This window comes from Pimephales promelas, chromosome 6 (genome assembly GCF_988280905.1).
Source record: "Pimephales promelas chromosome 6, fPimPro1.hap1.1, whole genome shotgun sequence".
Taxonomy (NCBI): Eukaryota; Metazoa; Chordata; class Actinopteri; order Cypriniformes; family Leuciscidae; genus Pimephales; species Pimephales promelas.
The window spans coordinates 17,417,680-17,442,887 of NC_142774.1; the positions used below are offsets into that span (position 1 = coordinate 17,417,680).

Genomic DNA, 25,208 nt, shown 5'->3' on the forward strand with positions numbered 1-25,208 from the left:
CTGCCAACCCGGTCTCATCCCAAGACGTCATATAACTGACGTTTTGGGACGTCTTTTGACCATACGTCAATATTCGCCTTTTTAGGGCCCCCTTAAACGTCGGTAGATGAGGTTATGGGATCCTAACTCTACCCCATACCTAAACCTAACCCGTCACCTAACTGACGTTAAAGGTAAAGCGTCAGTTGTATGACGGCCCGGGATCGCCATCTACCGACGTTTAAGGGGGCCCTAAAAAGGCGGATGTTGACGTATGGTCAAAATACGCCCCAAGACGTCAGTTATATGACTTTTTGGGATGAGACTGTGTTAGCACTGCATAGATAGCCTCCGGGGGGATTGGGGTGGCATCTATGAAATGATTCACAAGTCAGCTGTGATGCAGAGCAAATACTTCATTTTGGAGCTCCATTCAATAATCTATGCTGGTAAAGTGCCCCGTTATGGTTTTTCGAATTTTCCCTTTCATGCAGTGTGTAATATGGCTGTGAATGTAAACGTTCTGCAAAGTTTCCGTCTAACTGGCAAACTCAAGATATTACTGTCGTACAAAAATTTTCCGGCTAAGCAGCTGTGGCCCACTATTGCCTAAAACTGTGTCTATTAATGCAGATTGTCTGTCGTTCTTACTACTTTGTGCAAAGATAAAGGGTAGAGGATAAAATATTTGTTTGACAAACGTCTCGGGTTACGTATGTAACCCTTGTTCCCTGAGAAACGACACTTTGGGGGGAACGCCCCTCAGCATAGTGCCTCTGAAGTATGAATGACACTAAGCCAATCCTGAATGGTGTTGCATGCTGACGTAACGTCAGCACACTAGAGAGATAGCCTCTGTGCTATAGCAATTGCGACAAGCAGGGCTCATTGTGGCATAGTGAGTACTCCATCCCCCAAAGCGTCGTTCGACGCAGTTCTCGTTCCCTTTCTCAGCGAACGAGGGTTACATATACCTGGGACGTTCCCTTTAGAGAGAACTCGAACTGCGTTGAACGACACTTTTGGGAAACGAGTACCCACTATTCGACAACAAGCTCTGCCTGTCTCAGTGTGAAGCTGCACACAGGCACACTTAGGATGAGAGCACAAGGGTGCTAGGTGGCGATGTAATGTCCAGGCTGTAGAACCTTTTAAAGGTGTGAGGGGTGGCCCAACCCGCTGCATCGCAGACCTCCTGGATTGGGGCCGCTGAGTGGAAGGCTCTAGAGGACGCCATGCCTCTGGTAGCTAGTAAAGGCAAATTGAGCACCTAGTAGGCCATAGATATAGCTTGGACGAGCAAGTTGCTATCGGTCTGTTTGGAAGCAGGAAGCCCCTTCTTGGGCGACCCGAAACTGGTGTGTTTCGGGTAGTCCAACTGGTAGTCCAATATATGCAGTGCAAACTGTTTGATAACTTTACAAAATGATGTATATTTCCTACCTTTTAGGTTGTTTATAAATTAATTTGGAGATTAAATGTGATATTATTACATTATAAAATATATTAAAAACATTACATTTTTGAATGGCGATTCATGGTGATTAATCATAGAGAAAAAAAATGTGTGATAAATCTAGTTAATTTTTGCAATGATTAAAAAATAAACATGAATAAGTCTTATTCATGTTTCTTTTTCTTGATTATTATGTATTTATTTATGTTCATATCTGCACAATTAATGTATATTTAGCCTGCCTCTGCCATCCAGCACCCGATAATGGCCCCTATGGTTTTAGGGTATAGGGGCCGATTTCGGACACAGCCCATTATCTGTAAATGCATCTGTATCTACTGCAATGACTCAATTATCTGTATACAGTTTAGGATAGAACTGTGTGGAAGCGGCTACACGATGAAAACAAAAATGAAAGGCCCACTTTTAAATGTAACTGAAAAAATGTCATGATGTCATAAATTTTGTAATTTAAAATACTTTTATGAATTATATAAAAAAAAATGAAGAAAGAAAAACAATATGACTTCATAATGATAAAAAAATTGGCACGCAACTATTTGCTCTTATTGTATAGAAACCTCATCCATCATTTCCTGCTGCCTGTTTGAGGAGCAAGTGAGACACTGAATGTTTTCACTACACCGTTTTCAGCTAAAAACAGTGACATTGACAGCTAAAGAAAATGGCATTTTCACAGTCTGAAAATGGGTTTCAAAGTGTACAATTTTGAAAATTATACCTTTAGTGTTTTGTTTTTTTGTTTGTTTGTTTTTGTGAAAACCATGATATATACTTTTTTTCTTTCAGGATTTGTTAATGTATAGACAGTTAAAAAGTAAATAATTTATTTGGCTTTGTTTGTAAATATGTAAATGTCTGTACTGTCACATTTGATTGATTTAATGAATTCTTTGCTGAAAATAACTATTAATGACTTTCAAATAAATAAATCAATAACCAATGCCTATGATCCCATAATTTTCTGACCCAAAACTTTTCAATGTTAGCAAATGTATTGCTTTTTACACCATGCACACAACCATATTTGACCACTCAACAAACAAAGTGGTCAATGGGTGGATAATCAGAAAAAATAAAAATAAAACCAATTTTGGCTGCATGTAGCTTGCAGGTAAGAGCCCTCTTTAACCTTGTCACCGGTTCCAGTGCACTTGCCCCAAGAACTGACACAAACAAAACAATTTAATGTCCCTAAATTGTTCATGCCAAGGTCATGTCGTTACATTTTTACATGACTTTTCCTGTTCTGCCTCATTATCTTTCTCCCAGTTCTTTTTTTTGTGTGTGAACACTCTCGATACGATTGTAATTTCAAGATTTAATGTCCTCTGCAATTACATCCTCCATCCCGTGGCACTGCTGCACCGCAGCTCAAAACAAAAACAAGCAAACAACACATTAGCATCCGAACGTATGCAGGGCGAAGAGTTCCGCATTCTCCCCCTGGCACAGCAGCTCAAAACAGGGTAAGCGTGACTGAACACAAGGCCTGCACCAGTCAGAGAGGCAGCAGCCAGATTCATATTAACCCTTTGCCCTCTTGTGCCCCAGCGCACTGGATCCCTGAGTGACAAGCTGCCATCCACAGCACTTTATACCATTTTTATAGGATTAACCAATCAACACAGTGAGGTCTCCTCCTCTCAAAGGGACCAGGCCATCTGTAGTTATGGGGGAAAACAAGGCCATATCTCTCCAGTACATCTGGTTCTTGAAGAAGGTCCACTCTAAGGTCAAACTGAGCTCCCTATGTCTGTGTGGAGATATGATGATGACAGGCTGCACATATCTGAGAAGAAGGAATGTTTACTAATGTCTGTAAACAACAACACATTTGTTTGATCAAGTTTCTGATGTAGTTATTGCAGGGCTGAACAAAACTCAAAATGTGATTTTGATGCAATGTGAACAGGTTCACTTGCAATCCAAGAGTAATTTGAATCGAATTAGCCTGAAGTCGTCATACTCAGATTCTAGTCTGATACTGCTCCATTGGGCTGTTATGGGGTGTTTTTCAACTGAACCAGGGAAAAAAAATGCCTCTGCACTAAATTGGATAGACCAAATCCCATAGAAAGGATTGTTTTAAAATTAATGTGCTGTCTACATCATCTATAACAGGATGAATGGCTGAATCTACACATCTCAATTCTCCATCGGCAGCCAGCTTTGTTGAAAACAAATTCAACCCATGCGCTCTTTGGTGACGTCAATGATTACGTTACTGTTGATCATCTGTCCTTCACCGTATAAAGCCCGCCCTGACAATTTGATTGGTCCGAACAGCTTTGTTTCGGTCATACTTGCTTCTCAACGGATCAAGTCCAGACTGAACTTCCCATCCTCAAATGTTGAGGGCAGAGCTAAGTTCAGTTGGCATCCTGGCTAGTGCAACACAGAAAGCTTCCAAGAACTGCATTGTGATTTGGAATTTACTGAATTGCATTCGAAGACATTCACACAGAAAATGGCATTCTATTCATGTATTCCTCTATCCATTCATCCATTTACAAGACACATTACCTCTAAGCTTAAGACTTTCAAACTTTTAGTTTAAATTACACTTATTGTAGTTATATTACTTCTAAGTAATAATAATTAAGTTAATAATTAATTAAGGGTAATCATAATTAAAAGGAGTTTAACTACACTACTATACAAATGACAGCAATGACACAATTCAAATACACAGGAACAGCTGCATTATTCTTATTTTTTCTAAATACAGTTCTTTCGAAATTTCTTTTCTTAAAATAATTGTGTAAAAAAGTGCACAAAAATATTAAGAGATAACTGTTTTCAATAATAATAATAAGAACTGTTACGTGCGCATCAAATCAGCATTGTATAATGATTTTTGAAAGGGTTTATGTGACACTGAAGACTGGAGTACATAAAGACTAAAAATTCAGCTTTGCCATCACAGGACAAAAATGAATTTTTAAATAATTAAGAAAAGAAAAAAACTCTCTTGTTGAATGTGATCAAAATAATACTTCAGAGCCCATTATAATATTGGCTTTACAAAGTAATATGACAACAATGACCTTTTACAAGAGAAGCTAAGCATAGACATCCAAACTTTATAAGGGCAAACTAGAGGCTGAACATTACAGTCTGTGTTCTGTAAAGGTTCTTAAGACAAAAGCAATTGTAAAAGCTAAATGTTTATGAGCAATGACTAAAGAAAAAGGACTTAAATTCCATATCAACAATTATTTTATTTAAAAGAATAAATAAATAAAAATGCTGTACTCTTATTTAATGTTGGAAATTAGTGTGCTACAAGGTAAAATTCCTAAATGGAAGAATTTCAACAAGGGTCTCTCAAGGTAGCATTCCTTATCTGAGTTGCCAGACCCTCTCACGAGGCCACGGTGATTCAAAATGTCTGAATAATCACTACAACAGGGCTTGCATCATCCTGAGAGGATTGTGGTAATTTATATAAATCCTAGAGGTTTGTGTTTCTAAACGCCATTAGAGGTGTGTATGTATGTTTGATCTCTCTTTAATTAGGTTTTGTTTGGTACAGACAAATCAGCTCCCTCACCTGCCTTGGGCATCAGTGCAATTTGAAGGAGCTTGTTTGCTTATTGTTTGTATTCTGAGCTGATTGTAATGGGAAGGTGTTAACCAGCACTGTGTCTTGATGTGTCATGCTTTGAAGACTCCTTAAAAGTCACCTCAGTTTCTCAACCTAAACCTCATTCCTCATCCATCCTGTCCTAATCCTTTGTCCTTTGTGTGATTAATAAAAATAAATAAATAAATAAATAAATAATAAAACTATATATATATATATATATATATATATATATATATATATATATTGATCAATAGAGTAGAGAAATACAGAGCCCGTAATGAAAGTGTTGAAAGCATTTTCTAGAAAATGTTGTACGTTCCCCCAAAAAAGACACTGCACTCACTCGCAAAATGTTCGCATTCCAGTGAAAAATTTTGAAAAATGTTGAATATCATTCATAAATATCATTAAGGTTTTTATGAGTTGAGGAAATTTTGTAACCTGAACTAACCTTGCCTCATCATGAAAAGGTCAAATTATCTGATTATAAGTAAATGTCTAAATTACAACTATTTGTTAATAGTAATACAATTATCATTAATAGTACTTCTATTAGGTATTATACTTTTTTTACATTTAAGATTATAATACCATTACTTTTCATGCTAAATAAAAAATGAAATCATGTAATTTAAAACTATGTTAGAGCCATATTTAAATGGGAAGATCATCTCAATGCAACATTAGTAACAAAAGTATGAATATATTTATCTGCTTCTGCCCATCTTTACAGGGCACAAATCAGGCTGAACTACTTCTCACAACAAAGTCTCTATCGTTAGACCACAGCACCAAAGTCTTTTACATTTTTTTTTTCCCGCACACCCCTCCATGCCACACAGTTTCTCTGTTCTATTCCCAATTTCCCATGTTGACTCTCCTCTTAACTTCCCCGGCAGCCTCTTCTGCATGTAGATTCAGCCCTTCATCTCCTTGTGTTGACATGTTATCTTTAATCTACTCAATAGTCTCTGATACCTCACTCTTGTCCACCGTCAACTCTCAACACATTTACCTGGACCAGTCCTCCACTGAACTCTCCAGCCGTCGTTACCTTACATCACCTCTCCACTCTGTTTTTGTGTAAAACAAAGCAGTCATTAGAGCTACCACGAGACAACAACAAACATCTCTGCCTTTTGGCACTCGAGGACAGCATGACTTGCCCAAAGACACTCAAACACATTCTCACCAATATTACTGTGGCGTTATATAGTTTTTGCTTAAATTGTGACCCAAAAAAACCCTCTGTTTCTCATTGTCTGTCGCTCCTAATCTCTCTTTTTTTTCACTTCGTCCCTCATGAAGCCATTTTCGGCCTTCCTCCCCTAGGCTGTGCCTGTCCTTGCCCTGCTGTGGAGACTTTACTCACAGGCCTCCAGTAAACCGTAGGAGCCTTCTAGGCAGTGGCGGGAGACAGCCTGACAGAGACAGAAATGAATAGGGTAAAGGCTCCTTGGAGGTTGAGCCACTGCAGAGTGGTTTATTAGTGTAAGCTACTGTCTGTTAAACGACTGAGAGGGTGATTTTGGGAAGGTTTTTTTAATAACTTGTTTGATAAAAGCCAAAGTGCAATTCTGCTAGACAGTTCAGCTCAATGTTATGGTTATAGACTGAAAAATCTTAGTTTTTGGGTTGGGGGACAGGGGCAGAATGCTGTTAGAGAATGTTTCCCAGATATCAGACATCAACAGTTTTTCCTCATTGAGTGTCTGTAACTTAGCCAACAGTTTTACAGCCAGTTCAAAGACAACACTCTGAACAAGTAGTCTAGGTCTAGTCATATTTTCGTTATCACATGATGACTGACTTATTGCACATTAAGACTGACTTACTGACACATTACATCTCTCTCTCTCTCTCCAAATAGGCTTAATAATTGTATTAGCACTAAAGTAAAGAGTATTGCATAGTCAATGTTATAGGTCACTTTTAAAATCATGTCATATTTCATAATTATACCCTGGCCAGGGATGCATTAATCATTGCATCTGTCAAAGATGTCAGGTAAAAAGCAACTATTCATCCTCTTATTCACCCAGAAAGGAAAGCCCCCTAAAAAGGCCAGGTTAGAGGATCATTTGCTGATCTTTTGCAAAAAAACAAAAACAAAAAACAAACAAAACATTAGCATATAATAGAAATGCAAATATAGTTACTGTGACTGATACTAAATATGTAATGCATGCAAATGTGAAAATATAATGGAAATGCAATTACAGTTATTGTGACTAATACTGAATATGTAATACAAATGTAAAACAAATATATAATGGAAATGCAAATTGTTGGATGATAAACATGGTTCCCTTTCAAGGGAACTTTGGGCTGCATTAGAACGCGGTGGGGAACGTGATTGCGTCGTGAAGCCTCTGTACAATCAGTCCAGTGAGAGAGCAGGACATCATGTGACGTCTTTGACCAGGAAACTGTAAAGCACTGTTGCCTTCAGCAAGTGATCTCTGTACTCTGTCCTTGTCTATTTATTGTTGTTTGTCAAGCACACTTAGGGTTGGGTACCGAAACTCGGTTCCAACAGGAAACTGGTTCTGAAGTAAACGGTAGTAACCAGACCGAATAAGAATGAAAATTCCGGTGCCTGATTTCGATTCCTGAGTCTATGGCATGAGGCGCACACAGGCAGTCTCTCGCTGTCTCCCTCTCCGACGTGCGCGCACTATACGATTTATTGAAGCACTGTCTGATCTGTCTCGCACACGCGCTTTTGCTCGCTCGCTCTAGATTCCGGGAGATTTGAACTAATTTGCGATCATCCGGGAGCCGTTATCAATATGCGGGAGACTGCCGGAACGTCTGCTGATAGCGAGGAGATTAAACACACGTGAAATGTACGGCTGCATTTCACGTGTAAAATTACGCGTCAAAATAACGATTGTCTATGGATATAGAAGAATCACCATTCGCGCCGCGTTGACGCTCACGTCGTCATATTATATTGGCGCGGGCATCATCTGCTCCTCAGAGTTTTCTGCCGAAAAGGAAGCTTGTCGGCAGCGCGAGATATTTGGCAGCGAACGCAGCGTCTCGTTCCCTATTCAGAGAACATGGGTTACACAGAGACGTTCTCTTTAATATGTTTACTCAAAGCTGCGTATAAGACGCAGTGGGAACGAAATATCAAACTGGCTAAGAGCTTAACTAGTAAATGACAAGATAACTTACATGACTAGTTAAAGCAGACAAAACATGGGAACCTGTAGACATGTCGATATTATATTACCCTGGTAGTAATCTCTATTAATCTCCAGTATACTTACATTGTTTGATATAATATTATTTTATTTGATACTATGTAAATATGAACTTTTATTTTATATTGGTTTATTTTTTATTATCATATGTTACTTGTATTTATATAAGTTAATATTGTGTCCAGTTTGGCCCTGTAAATAAAGGGGTATTATTTTTATTCTTTTTTGACAAAGTGGGTGCGGTTTACCGTTTCAAGAACCGTTTAGGCACCGGAACCGTTTAAAAAATACAGAGCAGATACTGGTATCGGATAAAACCCAACCAATACCCAACCCTAAGCACACTATATCATATCATTATTATGGCGAATCAAGAGTTTAAGCGTTGTGTTGTTCCTTGCCCTCGTTTTCTCACAGCTTTGTGTGGCTTGTTTGTGAGTAGAGCATGCTCAGTCAGTTCTCGAGGCAGCTGACTGTGAGCATTGTATGAAGTTATCTATGAGAACGCTCCACTCCCGCCGAGCATCCTTTGAGGGGGACGGTTTGGTTCGCGTTCCCCGAGGTGCAGGTCCTGCTGTCGCCGAGGCACTGCATCGACTTTCATCTGGGGGATGTAGAACTTTCTTTAAGTCCGAGCAGCCTCAGCCGGGTACAAGCTCCTCTCAGCACAGAGTGTGCCAAAAACAAAGCGTCGCCATCAGGGCTCCTCCACAATCTGGGGAACCTGGGTGGCGGTCGCAGTCTCTAAGGAAGTCTGGACTAAGAAGAAGTCCTGACTCGCAGGGGGTCAGACTTCTGAGGGTGGCCCCCTCAGGGGAAGGGCGGTCTCGAGAAATCGTTCTTCCTCTGTGCTCTCTGGGGGAGCGCTGCCACTTCGGCTGTTCCCTGCTGGTTTGCCGTTTCAGGGCACCGAGGTGTTAGCGTCCCCATACGGTCCTCCGGTTGTAGAACGGTCAGTTCGGTTGTTCCCTGCCGGTTCACTGCTTCAGGGTGTCGAAGTGTCTGTTCAACCAAATCTAAGGCCAGCCTCGAGAGACTGGTTCCCTTAGTGGAATTCATGGCAGCGTGGAAACTACTGCCAGATATTTCTCAGTGGGTCCTGCATGTGATACAAAGAGAATTAGAGAATTCAGTTCGGTTCTCGTCCGCCCAGATTTCTATGGGTCCTTCCCACCGTGGTGGTCCCCAAGCAGGCTCGGGTCATGGAACGGGAAGTGATGATACTTCTGCAGAAAGGAGCTATAGAAAGGGTTCTTCCTACCAGCAGAGAGTCTTCTCTCTGGAAGGGTTCCTCCTACCAGCAGAGAGTCAGCAGAGAGGGTTTTACAGCCAATACTTCATGGTTCCCAAGAAAGATGGGGGTTACGACTTTCTTTCTTTCTGACTTTCTGATATTTTATATTTTAGCCAAGGGTTACCAAAACTATCACCAACAATCTTCAAAATATCTTCTTCAGTGAAAAAAAAAATCATACAGGTTGTAACAACATGAGGGCGAGTAAATGATGATACATTTTTATTCTTTGGTTGAACTATCAGGATACATATTATGCAATCTGAGAGTCTATTTGAATGCAGTTGCCACTCTCATTCAAAACCAAATTGTGTGTGAACATAACTGTATTTAGCACTCAAAAACTGGCTTAGAGACTTAGAATCAGACAGAATCTGTTTTTTTTTTCAATTTAAAAACGTGAGGTGCACCGTACGAAGCCCCTAAAGGGACCTTCGCAAAAAATAAATAAATAAATAAAGACTATATGTATCTGTGATACGTTTCTCATGCACACACATTACAATTTATGTTGCCATTTAAAATTAATTGTGGATTTATCATTAATGCGTGGAGTTAAATTGAATATAACTTTTGATAAGATGAATCAGAATTGGGGAAATAGCTTAAATTCTTTAAAATGCACAGGACTATGGATTTGCATGTTTATATGTTAAAATATTTCCATAATTAACAAACATATTCATAAGATGATTAATATACAATTCCTTAAAAAAGTTTTTTTTTTTGTCACTTTGTAAACAACAGTTTAATAACACGTTCGTCTTTTTTAATCTAGAGGAAAAGTTTAAACTTTAACATCCATGATGTTGTTTTCCTCATAGTAATGACAGTGACGCAAATTCCGTAGCACCACACTGCCTTTTTTGGTTGACTTTTTTTAGTTAGGAAAACTGTTTTTTTTTTGTTTGTTTTTTGTTGCTAGGCAACCACAGCATCAGCTGTCCTGTCAGTCTAATCAAAGATTATAGCATGAGTGCTGTATAATCTTTGGTTTGTTGTTAAGTAAACTGAAAACATCTCTATTGCCACCCTAACTTGCCTCCTGGCCTGCTGCTTTTTGTTAACATTGCAGTAATTTTGGTTCAAGAAGTCATACAGTATGAAGGTAAAAGAGTAGCAATACTCGACACTCGATAGCAATACTCGATCAGTTTGATAATATCATTAATTTCTTTTAATATCAGTCAAATGCATTAAGCCATGTTAGCGTTTCAGAACATCCAGAAGGAGCTGGGTTTCGTGACATCATCGCATACAATAGAAGTCTCATTTCATTGGCTAGGCACCAACCAAGAAAACAGCTCGTTTGAACACCCCCCGCTCCCACCCCCTTCCACTCTCGCCGCCACTGAGTTGCAAATGCACAAGTTAAGGCGGGCATACACTGTGCGATGTCTGTACGATTTCAGCAAGGTACCTACTCACACTCAACGAGTAAATCGCATGCGATGCAAAGCCAAAGTTCAGGATTTATGTGCTCACACTGTACGGTCCGATCGTCGAGCTGCGACTTCACTGCTCATACTATACGTGTAATATCTGCGATAACCCCCTGGATTGCGCCTATTTATCGTGCGCAATTACGTGTATGTATCCAGAGATATTGTCAAAACAAGCATCTGCTATCAGTATCAAAATGATTTAGTATTTTCAATTTATGCATTTAATTATTATTAGTATTATTGTATTATCATTATTTGGGGAGGCCTATAGGCTAATTTTATTATTAAATTAATCCGCTATTATAATTAATTTGCCACGCAATATTTTCACAGCACATATCCAACGTGCTGTGAGGATAATAAAATATTACATAATCTTAATCCTCATTAAACATTGTCTAAAACATTTAGGTCGATTACAATGAATTATAGGCATATAAAATAACTATTAGCAGTTTATAATATGTCCGAGCATTGCCATAATCATCAATGAAAATTAAAAACAGGTTTATTTCAAAAACATTGTTTGACAAAATAATAAAAGAGGCGTTACATCGCAGGTGGCTTGGAAGACGTGGGTAATATTATCCATTTTGCAACACGAACTGGAGGTAAGCAACAGTAATTTGTAGCTAGTTTGAACTACAGAACTTAAAGATGATTCGTTTTTATTTTAATTTTATTTGTGCTGCAGATGAAATGGTTAAACTTCTGTTTTCGGGCAGGCGCAGTGAGGGAAAAAACACTGAGTTTAGGGCAATCGGTTCGTAGCCTTGCTTCAACTGTGCGATATAGTCACGAGAAGCGACCAAAATTTCTGACATGCCAGAAATTCATACGACCATCTGATTGTCGATCGTGAGAGGTTAATCGCCTCTCGTTTCTCCCTGTACACTGCACGAACACTGCAAGACAAAGCTGAAAATCGGTCCAACACGAAAAAGAGTCGCACGAGTCAGAATTCGGCTCAAAATCGGACGAAAATCGCACAGTGTATGCCCGCCTTTAGTTTTGCACCTCGTATATCACAAAAGAAGTAGCAAAAGTCAAGGCATGAAATTTGAATTTGCAGTGACAGATTTGTGCTTAAAGCTATACTGTGTAACTCTTTTAGTTTATTCTTAGGTAAAAACACTTAGTTCTTTCAAAAATATATGTGCTCATTAATGTATATTTACTTCGTTCAAGTAATAAAGTATTCTCGTGAGTGTATAATATGCCATTGAATATACATACGGGTAAGGGGTCCTAATGTCGGTCGCCATGTTGTCCCTCCAGCTTGAAAGTACATTAGCCAAAGAGGGACATGCCTGTTAATTCAAGCTTCGCCTTTCACATTTACATTTGAGTTAACGCTCATGGACGAGGTCGAACTGAAAGCCATGCTAATCTTAGACTACATTGGCCACCGTAAGAGTTAAAACGAAATCGGAATTGAGAGGAACAGAAACTAATATTCACTGGATGATCATATACCTTTTCTCCGCTAGATGGGGGTAAAAATCACACAGTGTAGCTTTAAGCATAGATATCCATATAAAGGCTAGATGTCTCACGGCGGAGTCTTTATCGTCATCACCAGCGGCTATCTTGTCACAGGCAGGCTTTCTGGCGGGCTTTGTGGTATCTGATGTAAGAAATACTCTTATCTCGTTGAAATTTTGACGGATTTACAAACGTTTGGTTTCTTACAAACGTTATTAACATGGTTATAATTCTGGACGATTATTTATTTATACACTTATTATTCAAAAGTATGCAGTATCATAACTACGTCTCTGACGTTTATAACAAACCAGACCGTTTGAAAATCGGTAGAAAATTGAGCAAGTTACGATGATTTAAAAAGTACATGCACCATTAAAACAATGTTATGAGTGAGCGAGCTGCCTGTGACAAAATGGCTGCCAGGTGCTGACGTCGACCTCTCTTGGCCAGCAGCGCGGACGACATATCTAGCCTTTATATGGATATCTATGGCTTTAAGTACCAAATTGAGGTTGTATACGTATATAAATACATATTACATGTTTGTGACTGTCATTGTATTACTGTGAATGGCATTTTACACATTTGTGACTGCTTGTCTGCAGCTTCAGATTCATTATCTGGGAGTGAAAATTTCAACATTTAACTTCAGATTTTTATTTTCCAGGTTTTCACATTGGAGCTGTGAGTGTAAATGCTCACATACAAGTACAGTGCCCTCCACAATTATTGGCACCCCTGTTTAAGATGTGGTTGAGGACTTTTAAAAATTCTCCCTTTTTTTTAAACAACATAGAACCCAAATGCAAAAAAAGAGAAAAATCCAACCTTTTATTTAAGTACATTACTTTGGTGGTAAAAAAAAAAAAGTAAAAATTTAGAAAAATAAAAACTTCAAATCCTGTGTCCCACAATTATTGGCACCCCTAACAATTCCGCTGAAAAATGTAATTGATTTTTAAAAAATATATATTTTCTGTAGTTGCTAATGTTGGTCAGGATATCTAGGAACTTTTAATTAGTAATTCATGACTTCCTATTTCCCTGGGGTATAAATATGACATGACACAGAGGCCTAATTCTCTTACCCATTTGTCAACATGGCAAAGACAAGAGAACACACCATTCAAGTAAGGCAGATGTGTGATGACCTTTATAAGTCAGGCAATGGCTACAAGAAAATAGCCACTCACCTTATATTGCCCATATCTAAAGTTAGAGGAATCATTAAGAAGTTTAAAACAACTGGAACAGTGACAAACAAGGCTGAAAGAGGTCCCAAGTTTATCTTGCCACAACGCACTGTGAGGAGGATGCTAAGAAAAGTAAAAAAAAGTCCTAAGCTCACTGTCACAGAATTGCATCAAATAGTGGCATCTTGGGGTCACAAAATCTCCAAAACAACCATCAGACGCTCTCTACATGCCAACAAGATGTTTGGGAGGCATGCTAGGAAAAAGCCTTTTCTCACTAACACTGACAAACGTAAACGTCTGGAGTTTGCCAAGCGGCACTGGGACTTCATCTGGGATCGTGTGCTTTGGTCGGATGAGACTAAGATTGAGCTTTTTGGCAACAAACACTCTAAGTGGATCTGGTGTAAAACAAAAGATGTGTATGCCGAAAAGTACCTCATGCCCACCGTGAAGTATGGTGGAGGATCTGTGATGCTGTGGGCCTGTTTCTCTTCCAAAGGCCCTGGGAACCTTGTTAGGGTGCATGGCATTATGAACGCTTTGAACTACCAGGACATTTTAAATAAAAACCTGATGGCCTCTGCCAGAAAGCTGAAGATGGGTCGTCATTGGGTCTTTCAGCAGGATAATGATCCAAAACGTGTGGCAAAATCTACACAAAAATGGTTCAGTCACAAACTCAAGGTCCTCCCATGGCCATCTCAGTCCCCAGACCTCAATCCAATCGAAAACCTGTGGGGTGAGCTAAAGAGGAGAGTGCACAAGAGAGGGCCCAGGATACTGGATGATCTAGAAAGATTTTGCAAAGAAGAATGGTCAAAGATCCCTCTCTCTGTGTTCTTCAATCTTGTGAAATGTTATAGGAGGAGATTAAGTGCTGTCTTGTTGGCAAAAGGGGGTTGTACAAAGTATTAACATCAGGGGTGCCAATAATTGTGGGACACATGATTTGAAGTTTTTATTTTTTTAAATTACATTTTTTTTTTTTTTTACCACCAAAGTAATGTACTTAAATAAAAGGTTGGATTTTTCTCTTTTTTGCATTTGGATTCTATGTTGTTTAAAAAAAAGGGAGAATTTTTAAAAGTCCTCGACCACATCTTAAACAGGGGTGCCAATAATTGTGGAGGGCACTGTATGAATATTTCTTGTACAAGTTCTCAAATTCACATCTACGTGCTCTGGAGTATTGCTACTCTTTTACCTTCACAATAGCTCCATGTAACCTGCTTCTTTAAACTTCCGTCACAACAACGGATGGTGTTCATTCATTCGATTGGACAATTGAAAAAAAAACTGTCAATTAAAAAATAAAATGCGAATGACGTCGGGCACTTTTCTGCTCAGAGTTGTTTTTTTTTTAAACTTCAGGAGCTCAGAGCACTCCAACAAAAACACAGCAGGTGGCTAAAACGCGAGGTGCTCATGGTGCATAAAAAGCATGTAAAAAGCTCAATGCCAATAGAAACGATTAAAAAACATGCCTCTTACTAAAAGAAGAACGTGTTCTGTCTGATCGGGGCCTTATGCTGCTATGTGAATGTAGCCATTGTGATTCTTAATTTAGTGCTGCATACATAAATGCCTCATTAAGCCAAATTAGAATTAAGTTTCCCACAATGCACTGTAATGACATGTTAAGTGCAGAAACAGACTTGTTCTGCTGTATTATGAAACACATCGGCAGTCGGCTCATGTTGCCATGTAAGAGAGAGAGAGAGAGTCATATGTACTATTAACACATCTCAGTTCATTCTTACAAGCTCTATTGGATCATTGGCAGGCCACATGTGCCCCACTGCAGATGGTGCAATTACTATGAAAACACACACACACACAGTTACAGATGCAAATTTGACATAAAAATTTGATACATGCATGCCCATGTAGCCTACACAAAATGATAATAGCTGAATACCCAAGCATTCGTAATTATTTCCGTATGATTATCACACTAACAACGCTGTTATGCATACCACACAATGCATAACAGGTCGCTGCATCTATCTCAAATATGTTTACATATGTTCAGCAGCAATTTTTACCCTACCAACAAGCTAATTCCAGAGAGGAGTGCATGGCTTTCTGCAAATAGTATTTTCACACCGAAATGCTCCTTGGCTAATCAGTGAGCATGTGTCTAAAAGCTAGATAAAGATATTACTACACTAGGTCTAAAAACAGCTGAGAAGAAATATGTCTCACTGGTGGCGGACTGGGCGTGGGCCAAACCAGAGAGCAGTCTGTGCAGTGCCACCCACACACACACACGCGCACACACACGCTGCCACCAAGATACCTCAGAGGTGTTAAGATATTACTTTTGTTTTGGAGAAAGAGCTATCACTCTGTGAAGAGAGGGTACAAATGGGACACGATACTGCAATTTTATATGCTTGGAAACCTGTTCCACTCTCACTTTGCCCTCTCACTACAGAGCTCTGTTTTTAATGCCACCACGCTTCAAACTGTTCTCCATAAAGCCAGAGACAGCCAGGCTATCTCCATCACCTTCATGCTGAGCGATGACAGGCAGAGAAGCAGAAGCACGTTTAACGAAGGCCTTGCTTGCACTCTCTCAGTCCTATTCCCTGCCTCTCTGACACTTTCTTTCCTTCCCCAACTGCTGTCTTTTTCCACAGTGCATACTTTTCCAGTAGGCCTTTTCCTATACCTTTTCCCCCTTGGCTCCAACACATCTAAATATAACCAGCCTCAGAGAGAGCTGTAGCTGATAGCGAGATGTAAGAACAGCCAAAGTTATGCTTGTTTATGAGGTCAATTATTAAATATAATTTCTATTAATTTAGTAAACTGAAATTAAGTAAAATATAAGTATTAGATACCTGAATGTACAGGATAATTTAAATAAAAATTATAAGTAGCCGTACTTAATTTCCTAAAAGTAAAAATAATAATAATAATAATAAGCTAAACAGAAATAATGAAAATTATAAAAATTACAAAAGCACAGAGCAACAAGAACTTAAACCAACATTTAAATAAAAACTGAGAATATCATATAATAATATAATAACACTGAAGTACAACCAGCCAAGAAACTAAGGATTATAAGTAAATCATAAATGCTATGTTTGCATTGTATGACCATAACTGATTGAAATCTTCATTTTAAATTCTGTGACTTTTAAGCCTATGACCCTCAGCTATTCCAAGATCATTTTCCTCTTTAAACCATATGCATATCTTTATTACATGTGTAGGAGGCTGAATATAAAACAAGAGGTCATAAAGATATTCTGTAATCAAAACCATCCAGCAATGACTGAAAAATGAACAACTTACCCAGCACTCCCAATCTGTAATTCAGGGTCACCACGATGACATTTCCATAGCTGGCCAGAATGCTGCCGTCAATCATATTTCCTGTTCCTTCCATGTAGGACCCACCATGGATGTACACCATCACAGGTCTCAGCCCATTCTCGTCATGGATGTCTGCAAGTAGAAAAAAAAAATCATCTGGACATACTACAAACTTTATATCTGTGGGATGACTGAACAACCTTTTTTTATCCAACTAATAGTGACAGTTTTTCTCAGTAAACAAACATCAGTAGAACACATAGGCTTTACAGTTTGACAAGAAAATCCAATAGTACGATTCCCAAATGAGAAGATCAGACAAATGTTTCAAATTAAATTTCTTCTTTATACCATTATCAAGCTGCATTTTCATTTAAACTAATCCCACCTCAGCGAGATTCACCTCACGATGTGGCTCATGCACAGGGAAGTCCGTAATTGCTGCAGATGAGTTGGTTATTTGTGGGGTTCTCTTGTTCTGATTAAAGCCCCTGATTAGTACACATGTAGGAGGCTGATTATAAAACAGGAGACATGAAGCCCAAGGATGAGGAAGTCTTTGATAGCAATTCCCAAATTGCAAGCAGGCTTACCCAGACTATAGATGTTTCACATCAGATATTTACAGATCTTGAACAGGACAGCAAGATGTGTCCCTGTGTTTAGTCACAATAAGAACACACTGAGAGTTTTTGACGACAGTGCTTACTGCATTGTACTGCATCATTAATATCAATTAATGTATACTAATGGAAGCTGAAACAACAATTTGAAACAACAAATGTTGCTCTTTAATTTAGGCAGTTTTTTTTTTTTTTATAAAACATATAATATATGTTTTGGTCACACTTTAGATAAGAGTCCAATTCTCACTATTAACTATTAACCTCATCAAACCCCTAAAAAGTGCTTATTAATAGTTAGTAAGGTAGTTGTTAATTAAATGTATTGGGTGAGATTAAATGATGTAGAATATGGTCATGCAGAGTTAAGTATTAATATGTGCTTTATAAGTTTCAATAAACAAGCAATACCCTAGTAATATGCATGCTAATAAGCAACCAGTTAATAATATTACCAATTTTTTGTAATTCGTTTTCTAATTCAACACCATGGTGTTACACTTCAGTTGTGCTTGTTATTTGTGTTGTTTCACAGTTTAACTGTGCTCAAGAAATACCCTATATACTTAACAACTTACAAGTGATTCAAAGCTTCCTCAAAGAATAATACTACTAGTAATAATAATAAAAATCACTGGTAACAAACAAGCTTTAACATAGTTTTTTATAGAGAATAACCAGTGCGCATCTTTAATTAAGTGTGTTTTAATACTCTGTGGTTTGCACTGTTGTATTAGAGAAATGTGTATACAGTACTAATATTTTATCAAATAGCTTCCTCAGCCCGCTCGAAACAACTGATGGAATGAGAGCTAATGGCATCAAAAAGGGGTTATGACATTCGGTATGTGTGCCTGCATCTGTTAGCATCCACCTCTGTAAACATACTCACTGCAAACAGCCTCCTCTCAGTGGGAGTGGTATATCTGCATTAGGAACGCTCTGGTTGGCTTCTCAGACTGGAGTGGAGTCCAACAGGGGACAGCGTAAGTAATTGGTATTCAGCCAAAGCCACCTCACTGTACTTTGATTATTGGTTTCTGTTGCATATGGCTTCATTAACTGCATAGAGGTGCTGCACAAACACACAGACACACAGCGTGGTCTGCTGCAGAGCTGGCACAATCCTACAGTGCCTGTGGGCAGGCGAGCAGAATTAACGGCAAGCCTGTGTATCGTTCGCCCCGCAAAGGAAAACAGAGAGAACAAGAGAGAGGGGAACAGTGAGAGAGAGAGAGAGAGAAAGAGAGGGAGAGGTGGAAAACAACCCGTCGTGACAGGTGATTAATCTCGGTTGGGTTCTGAGTGGGCGCCAGGCAGTGCACTAATGCTAGTGCATCTATTTTGCAGCTCTTTGCTGGTGTACAACTTTCAGCGATGCAGCGCCTTTATTGCGCTGGACCATCACCAAAGCCAGAACCTCCTGTCAAACATTCTGCCTCTCCACCAGGTTGACTAATAGCTGTGCACAGGATTCTAGTTTAGTGGAGATGTTACACAAGCTTTGTGTTGATGTTTTACCCTTTTACACTGGTCTAGGTTTACCTATCCTGACCCGAAATCGCAAGTAAACCCCTTTACTACCAACGCAGGCAAGAGCATACCACCCACACAATTGGAAACATGTGGTGAATCTTAACTGGCAAACTTGAGCCAATAGAAGTAGTTTAGGTACTGATTTCATAGTCTCTTTCCAAGAAAACAATTTAATTCATTCATCTCCACAGCTATTGGACGGAGAACAATCCAGAAACACATTATGAGAATGGAGTGCTGCCATGAACTTGTCTAGAGTAGAGTAGATGCCGATACACATCTTAAGGCTCTTCACAGCAAACTCGTAGATCAAGGAGACAAATTGGATGGGCTGTTACTGTAGCTGAGGAGGAAGCACATCTATGCACATTTTCATCCCAGGTGTGTTGAAAATCAACTGGCATTGGAAATTTGCAAATTTGGCAAATATTTGGGCTCTTGAGAATGATGAAGAGGAAAGATTTTCTGGCTATTCACAAAACGTTCACACTCAGGTTGTTAATGCAGTGCTATTCAGTTTGGGCTACATCTTTTAGCTTGTACTTTCTCAGTAAAAATCTATATGATATGTCTAATGAAAAGCTGATCATTTCATACAACTTTTACTGTTGTATTGTAGCTACTGTTGTATGGACTTTTATTACAACTTTTAGTCTAAATTTTATAATGTTTAATATTGCAAGTCCACAGAAAATTTTCCAAAATTCATAAAGAAATCATACAAGTAATCCATATAGACATAGGTTGGATAGCGGATGTCAGTAAATAACAAATAATTTTGATTTATTTATTTATTTATTTTATTTATTTATTTTCTTTAAAGCTGGAAACAATTTTTTGTTTCTCGACAAGTCGAAATACGAACGCTTTTCATGCAGTTCTGAAGTTCACTGAACCTCATACAGTTCAGCTCACTTGGCACGCGTTCCTGGTTTGACTTATCGAGATTGTTTTCCAAAATTGGCTCCTGACTGTATGGACTGTCTTTATAAAGTATCTTCTTATTAAACTGTCTGTACACTTACAAAGTTCCCAATGCTTCATTTGCAAGTATGGACCATCATTATGTTACTGTGTTAGTGTGGGGCTATTTTGAGCCTTGTTAGTGGTATTAACAAGCAATTTCTTTTTACTTATTATATGCCCCCTTAAACTAGCGTTATAATCTAAACAGTTTTTAGAGATAAAACTCTTTACATTCAATTATCATGAAAACAAATCTCAGAGAACGGTTGACAACGTACCAATGTTTTTTTAGACCAAATGTTAATTTTGTGCTGGAGTTCTTCTTTTACTTTACTCTTCTTTGGTTCTTTCCCCCTGTTTTGACACAAGGGGGAGGCATAGTGTGTGTATAGGGAGGATCGGCTCTGCAATTGAGTCAGTCTTTTTTCATCAGAATTGGACTTTATAACTTGCAAATTGCAAGTTTATATCTCAAAATTCTGGAAAAAAAAACCCCAAGTCAGAATTACAAGGTTTAAACTCGCAAATGCAATAAAAAAGTCAGAATTGCGAGTCACAATGAAATGCTTGTGCAATTATTACTCGCAATTGCAAATTTATATCTGTAACGGTCACCAGCTGGAGTGCCCTTTTGAGCAAGAAGAGGGCACTCCAGATAAGACTATTATCACTCACAAACTACATTTCCCAGAACTCACTACCCGGATTCATCATCACTGATCACATTCACCTGTCCCTCATTCACTGATTGCGTTCACCTGTGTCTCATCCTGTTAGTGTGTCTATATATACCTTGTGTTCACATTCACTGTTGTGAAGTCTTGTTGTACTGTGTGTCTGCATTTCTGAGTGTTTTTCGTGTTTGTTTTCTGTTTTTTGATTTTGGATTGTTCTTGGACTCTGATTATTGCTGCCTGCCCTGCCCTCTGCCCGTTTCTTGGATTCCCTTTGTTTATTCTCCATTGTCCTGTCTGCAGAGTCTCGACCCTGCCTGTACGACTATTTTTAATAAAGCTGCATTTGGATCTACATCTACAAGCCTCAGAGCAGTTCATAACAGAAGACTTTGCCCACATTGAGATCCATCAGTTACCAAAATGACCAGCAGGAATCCTGTGACACGGATTATGTGTCTCCGTCAGGGAGATCAGCCCATTGAGAAGTATGTGGAAGAGTTTATTGATCTAGCACATCTCACCTCAATGAACACAGAATGCCTTATGATCTTTTTTCGGGGACTATCTGAACCGCTCAGTTCATTCATGCGCTTGCATGATTCTCACGGGACTTTAGAGAGCTACATTGACCTGGGCCTTCTGTTGAGCGGATCATCGTTTACTGTGGGCGTGGTGATGGACCTCTGTGAGCTTACCATATCCCCTCAGCCAAAACTTCACGTCAGCCCTGCCGAGCCTGCGCTCACCGTCAGCCCTGCCGAGCCAGAGATGCTTCACGTCAGTCCTGCCGAGCCAGTGTCTAAGGACAAGATGGCCACCTCTGAGCCAGTGTCTAAGGACAAGATGGCCGCCTCCGAGCCAGTGTCTAAAGGCAAGATGGCCGCCTCCGAGCCAGTGTCTAAGGACAAGATGGCCGCCTCCGAGCCAGTGTCTATGGACAAGATGGCCGATTCAGAGACTGTTCACGTTACTTCTGCCAATCCAGAGACTGTTCACGTCATCGCCTCCGAGCCAGTGTCTACGGACAAGATGGCCGCCTCCAAGCCAGTGTCTACGGACAAGATGGCCGATTCAGAGACTGTTCAAATCACTTCTGCTGATTCAGAGACTCTTCATGTTACTTCTGCCAATTCAGAGATTGTTCACGTCACCACCTCCAAGCCAGCGTCTAAGGACAAGATGGCCGACTCTAAGCCAGTGTCTATGGACAAGATGGTCGATTCAGAGACTCTTCATGTTACGTCTGCCAATTCAGAGATTGTTCAAAGAAGAAATGTTTAATCTCCCAGAAGCCTAGAGTATCTATAGTGTTTCGTTCTGGAATGATTCACTGTTTTTGAATGAATCAGTCAATGATTCAATGACCCATTCAAAAATGTAATGGACAATGTTTTTAGTTTTATATATAATAGTTTTCATATTTCTAATATTCAAAATGTTATTTTTAGATATTATAAATAAATCTCATAAAATGTTTACACTTTTAGGCAATTGCAGTGTACATGGATATTGATAAATGGTAAGATGTATTTTGTTGATACTGATATCATTTAATTGATTTATGATGTATAGTGTTAAATTGAATAATTAATCAAAAGAGGATCAACATGTAACTACTTTTTTTAAATAAATAATTATAAGAGGGGTGCCCTTTTTTCTTGAGTACCTGCCCCCCCCAAAAGTGTGCACATCCCAGGTAAATGCAAGAACATTTCCTGTGTGATCTGCCTTTTATGCATCCACCCTGACAGAGTTTTGCCACTTAGACATTATAAAAGTTCCCTTTCTGGTTTTATCTGTGGAACTGTGCTGTGATAAGGAAAGGCAGAGGAAAGTCAATGAGAGAACCTGAAAGACAGAAACAAAATAAAAGGGAACGATAGAGAGAGAGTTTCAGAGAGATATAGAGAAAAGGTAGGGAGGAAGGAACGAAAGGAGAGAGTGAATGGGGGTGACTCCGCAGTGCACACACCCTGGACATTCATCATTGCCAGGACAGGCTGAGGAGGATAATATATTCCCTCATGTGCTGCACAGCACTGCACACATTACTCATCTTTATACAGAGCAAGAAAGAGAGAGAAAGAGCTGAATTCTTCATTAGACTCAACAGTTCTTATTAAAGAAATAGTTCACCCAAAAAAATAAATTCTGTCATCACCCTCATGTCTTCCTAAACCTGTATGACTTCTGTGCAACACATAAGGTGATATTTAGCAGAATGTACTATTATTCACTCTTTTCCACAAAGCTTCTACCAAGCTTTCAGGCTTAAAAATGGACTCAAAAGCATATATACAGACATTACATATACTGTATAAAAAGTATTATTTTCTTAACATATATATATATATATATATATATATATAAGAAGCACAGTCAAACTGGTTTTCTAAGGGTAAGAAAATATTGACAAAATCTTTATTTCTGGATAATCTATTCAAGTGTTAGTAGGGTAAGATGGCTGTTAAAGACCATGCAGTCTGTACAATGCTGAGCTGTTCAGTCAGTCTGTTCAGCTTTAACTATGATTTCTAATGCACAGCAATACAGGGTAGGCACGCAAGCACAAACTTGGCTGTAATATATAATTAAAGACAATTGTATGCCGATTATTGGCCTCAAATAAAGCTGAAGTCAACTGTGGCTTCTGGACATGTACCATATTTGATATTCATGTACTGCTACTGGGTCTCAAATGTAAGCTTTCAACATCAACCTTTAATAAAGCTGTTAAAGCAATGCCGTAGGCCTTCCATTCAGAGCCCAAGTTAACCAATTAAGGCATGGTTGACAAGTAATATTCTTTCACTCATTCATTTCACAACAAAAGATTTTTCCTCTGTAAAGCCCTAATCTAAAGAGTTTCATCCTTTTAACAAGACAGAGAGAACAGCTTTCTCTTTAATTTTTATGCATTTAAAGAGTCTTACTGGGTGAGTTTTAAAAGTGTCAGGGAATTGCGTTGGCTGGTGCATTGCTGTAGGGTGATTTTGCAGGGGAGTCTTATGGCAGAAGTACAACCTTAAGGAAGCCAGGAAGAGTAATTCATCGCCGCTGCAGATGTTCGTACAGACACGGAGCATCGATCCTGCCCTTCTGAAAACACCATCTTTGTCTCTTCAGCACAAGAAGTGTTTGGTGGAGGTACTTACAAGACTCAAGACTTTTTAAAGCATACCTGATTTATAAATGCAGTGATTAACTAGGATTATGTTAATATGTTGAATACAATACAACTCAGTCCAAAGTATATTTATAATAGTTTACACTTTTATTATTTTTATATAATTACCTTTTTTTTTTCTAAATCAGGTAAAAGTTACCATAATTCCTTAAAGGATTAGTTCACTTTTGAAAAAATTTTTGCTGATAATTTACTCACCCCCATGTCATCCAAGATGTCCATGTCTTTCTTTCCTCAGTCGAAAAGAAATTTACGTTTTTGATGAAAACATTCCAGGATTTTTCTCCATATAATGGACTTCAATGGGAACCGGATGGTTCAGGTCCAAAAGATAGTGTTAATAACAGTTTCAGATGCAGCTTCAAATGTCTTTAAACGACACCAGACGATGAATAAGGGTCTTATCATGCGAAACGATTGGTTATTTCAATGCTTATTCCAAAAATGTAACTTTTCTAAGGACAAATGCTAGCCTTTCTCCATTCTGTAAGGCGCGTTTGCAACGTCACGTAGTACGTAATTACGTTCAAAAGGTCACGGGCGACGTAGCCAGAAGTACAGAGTCAGAGTGTTTACAAGTTGAACGCATAGGTTGAACGTGAAAACTAACTCAAACGCCGTTTACAAAAAAGGAATTAAAAGGTAAAACAACGATGTCGGACGATTTTGATTCTGTACTTCCGGCTACGTCGCCCGTGACCTTTTGAACGTAATTACGTATTACGTGACGTTACAAACGCGCCTCACAGAATAGAGCTAGGCTAGCATTTGTCCTTAGAAAAGTTACATTTTTGGAATAAGCTTTGAAATAACTGATCGTTTCGCATGATAAGACCCTTATTCATCGTCTGATATCGTTTAAAGACATTTGAAGCTGCATCTGAAACAGTTATTAACACTATCTTTCGGACCTTGAACCATCCGGTTCCCATTGAAGTCCATTATATGGAGAAAAATCCTGGAATGTTTTCATCAAAAACCTAAATTTCTTTTCGACTGAGGAAAGAAAGACATGGACATCTTGGATGACATGGGGGTGAGTAAATTATCAGCAAAAGTTTTTTCAAAAGTGAACTAATCCTTTAACATCGTAACAAGTTTGAGTTATACAGCACATGAGGACATTATAATCCTTAGAAAGCTAAGTACACCCTAACATGAAAATGTGGTCATTCATTTTATCATTTCATTTACTTGTTTATGTTGTTC

The 25,208-nt window shown here is 38.8% G+C and overlaps 1 protein-coding gene across 2 annotated transcripts in view; it reads right to left on the reverse strand.

Annotated features, from left to right (window-relative positions):
• Positions 1–25,208, reverse strand: part of nlgn4xa (neuroligin 4 X-linked a) — a 161,102-nt gene that overhangs the window by 104,878 nt on the left and 31,016 nt on the right. For both annotated transcript variants that reach the window (XM_039649528.2, XM_039649529.2), the window contains one exon: positions 16,990–17,142. In XM_039649528.2, coding sequence (XP_039505462.2) covers positions 16,990–17,142 — 153 coding nt within the window. The remainder of the gene's footprint in view (positions 1–16,989; positions 17,143–25,208) is intronic.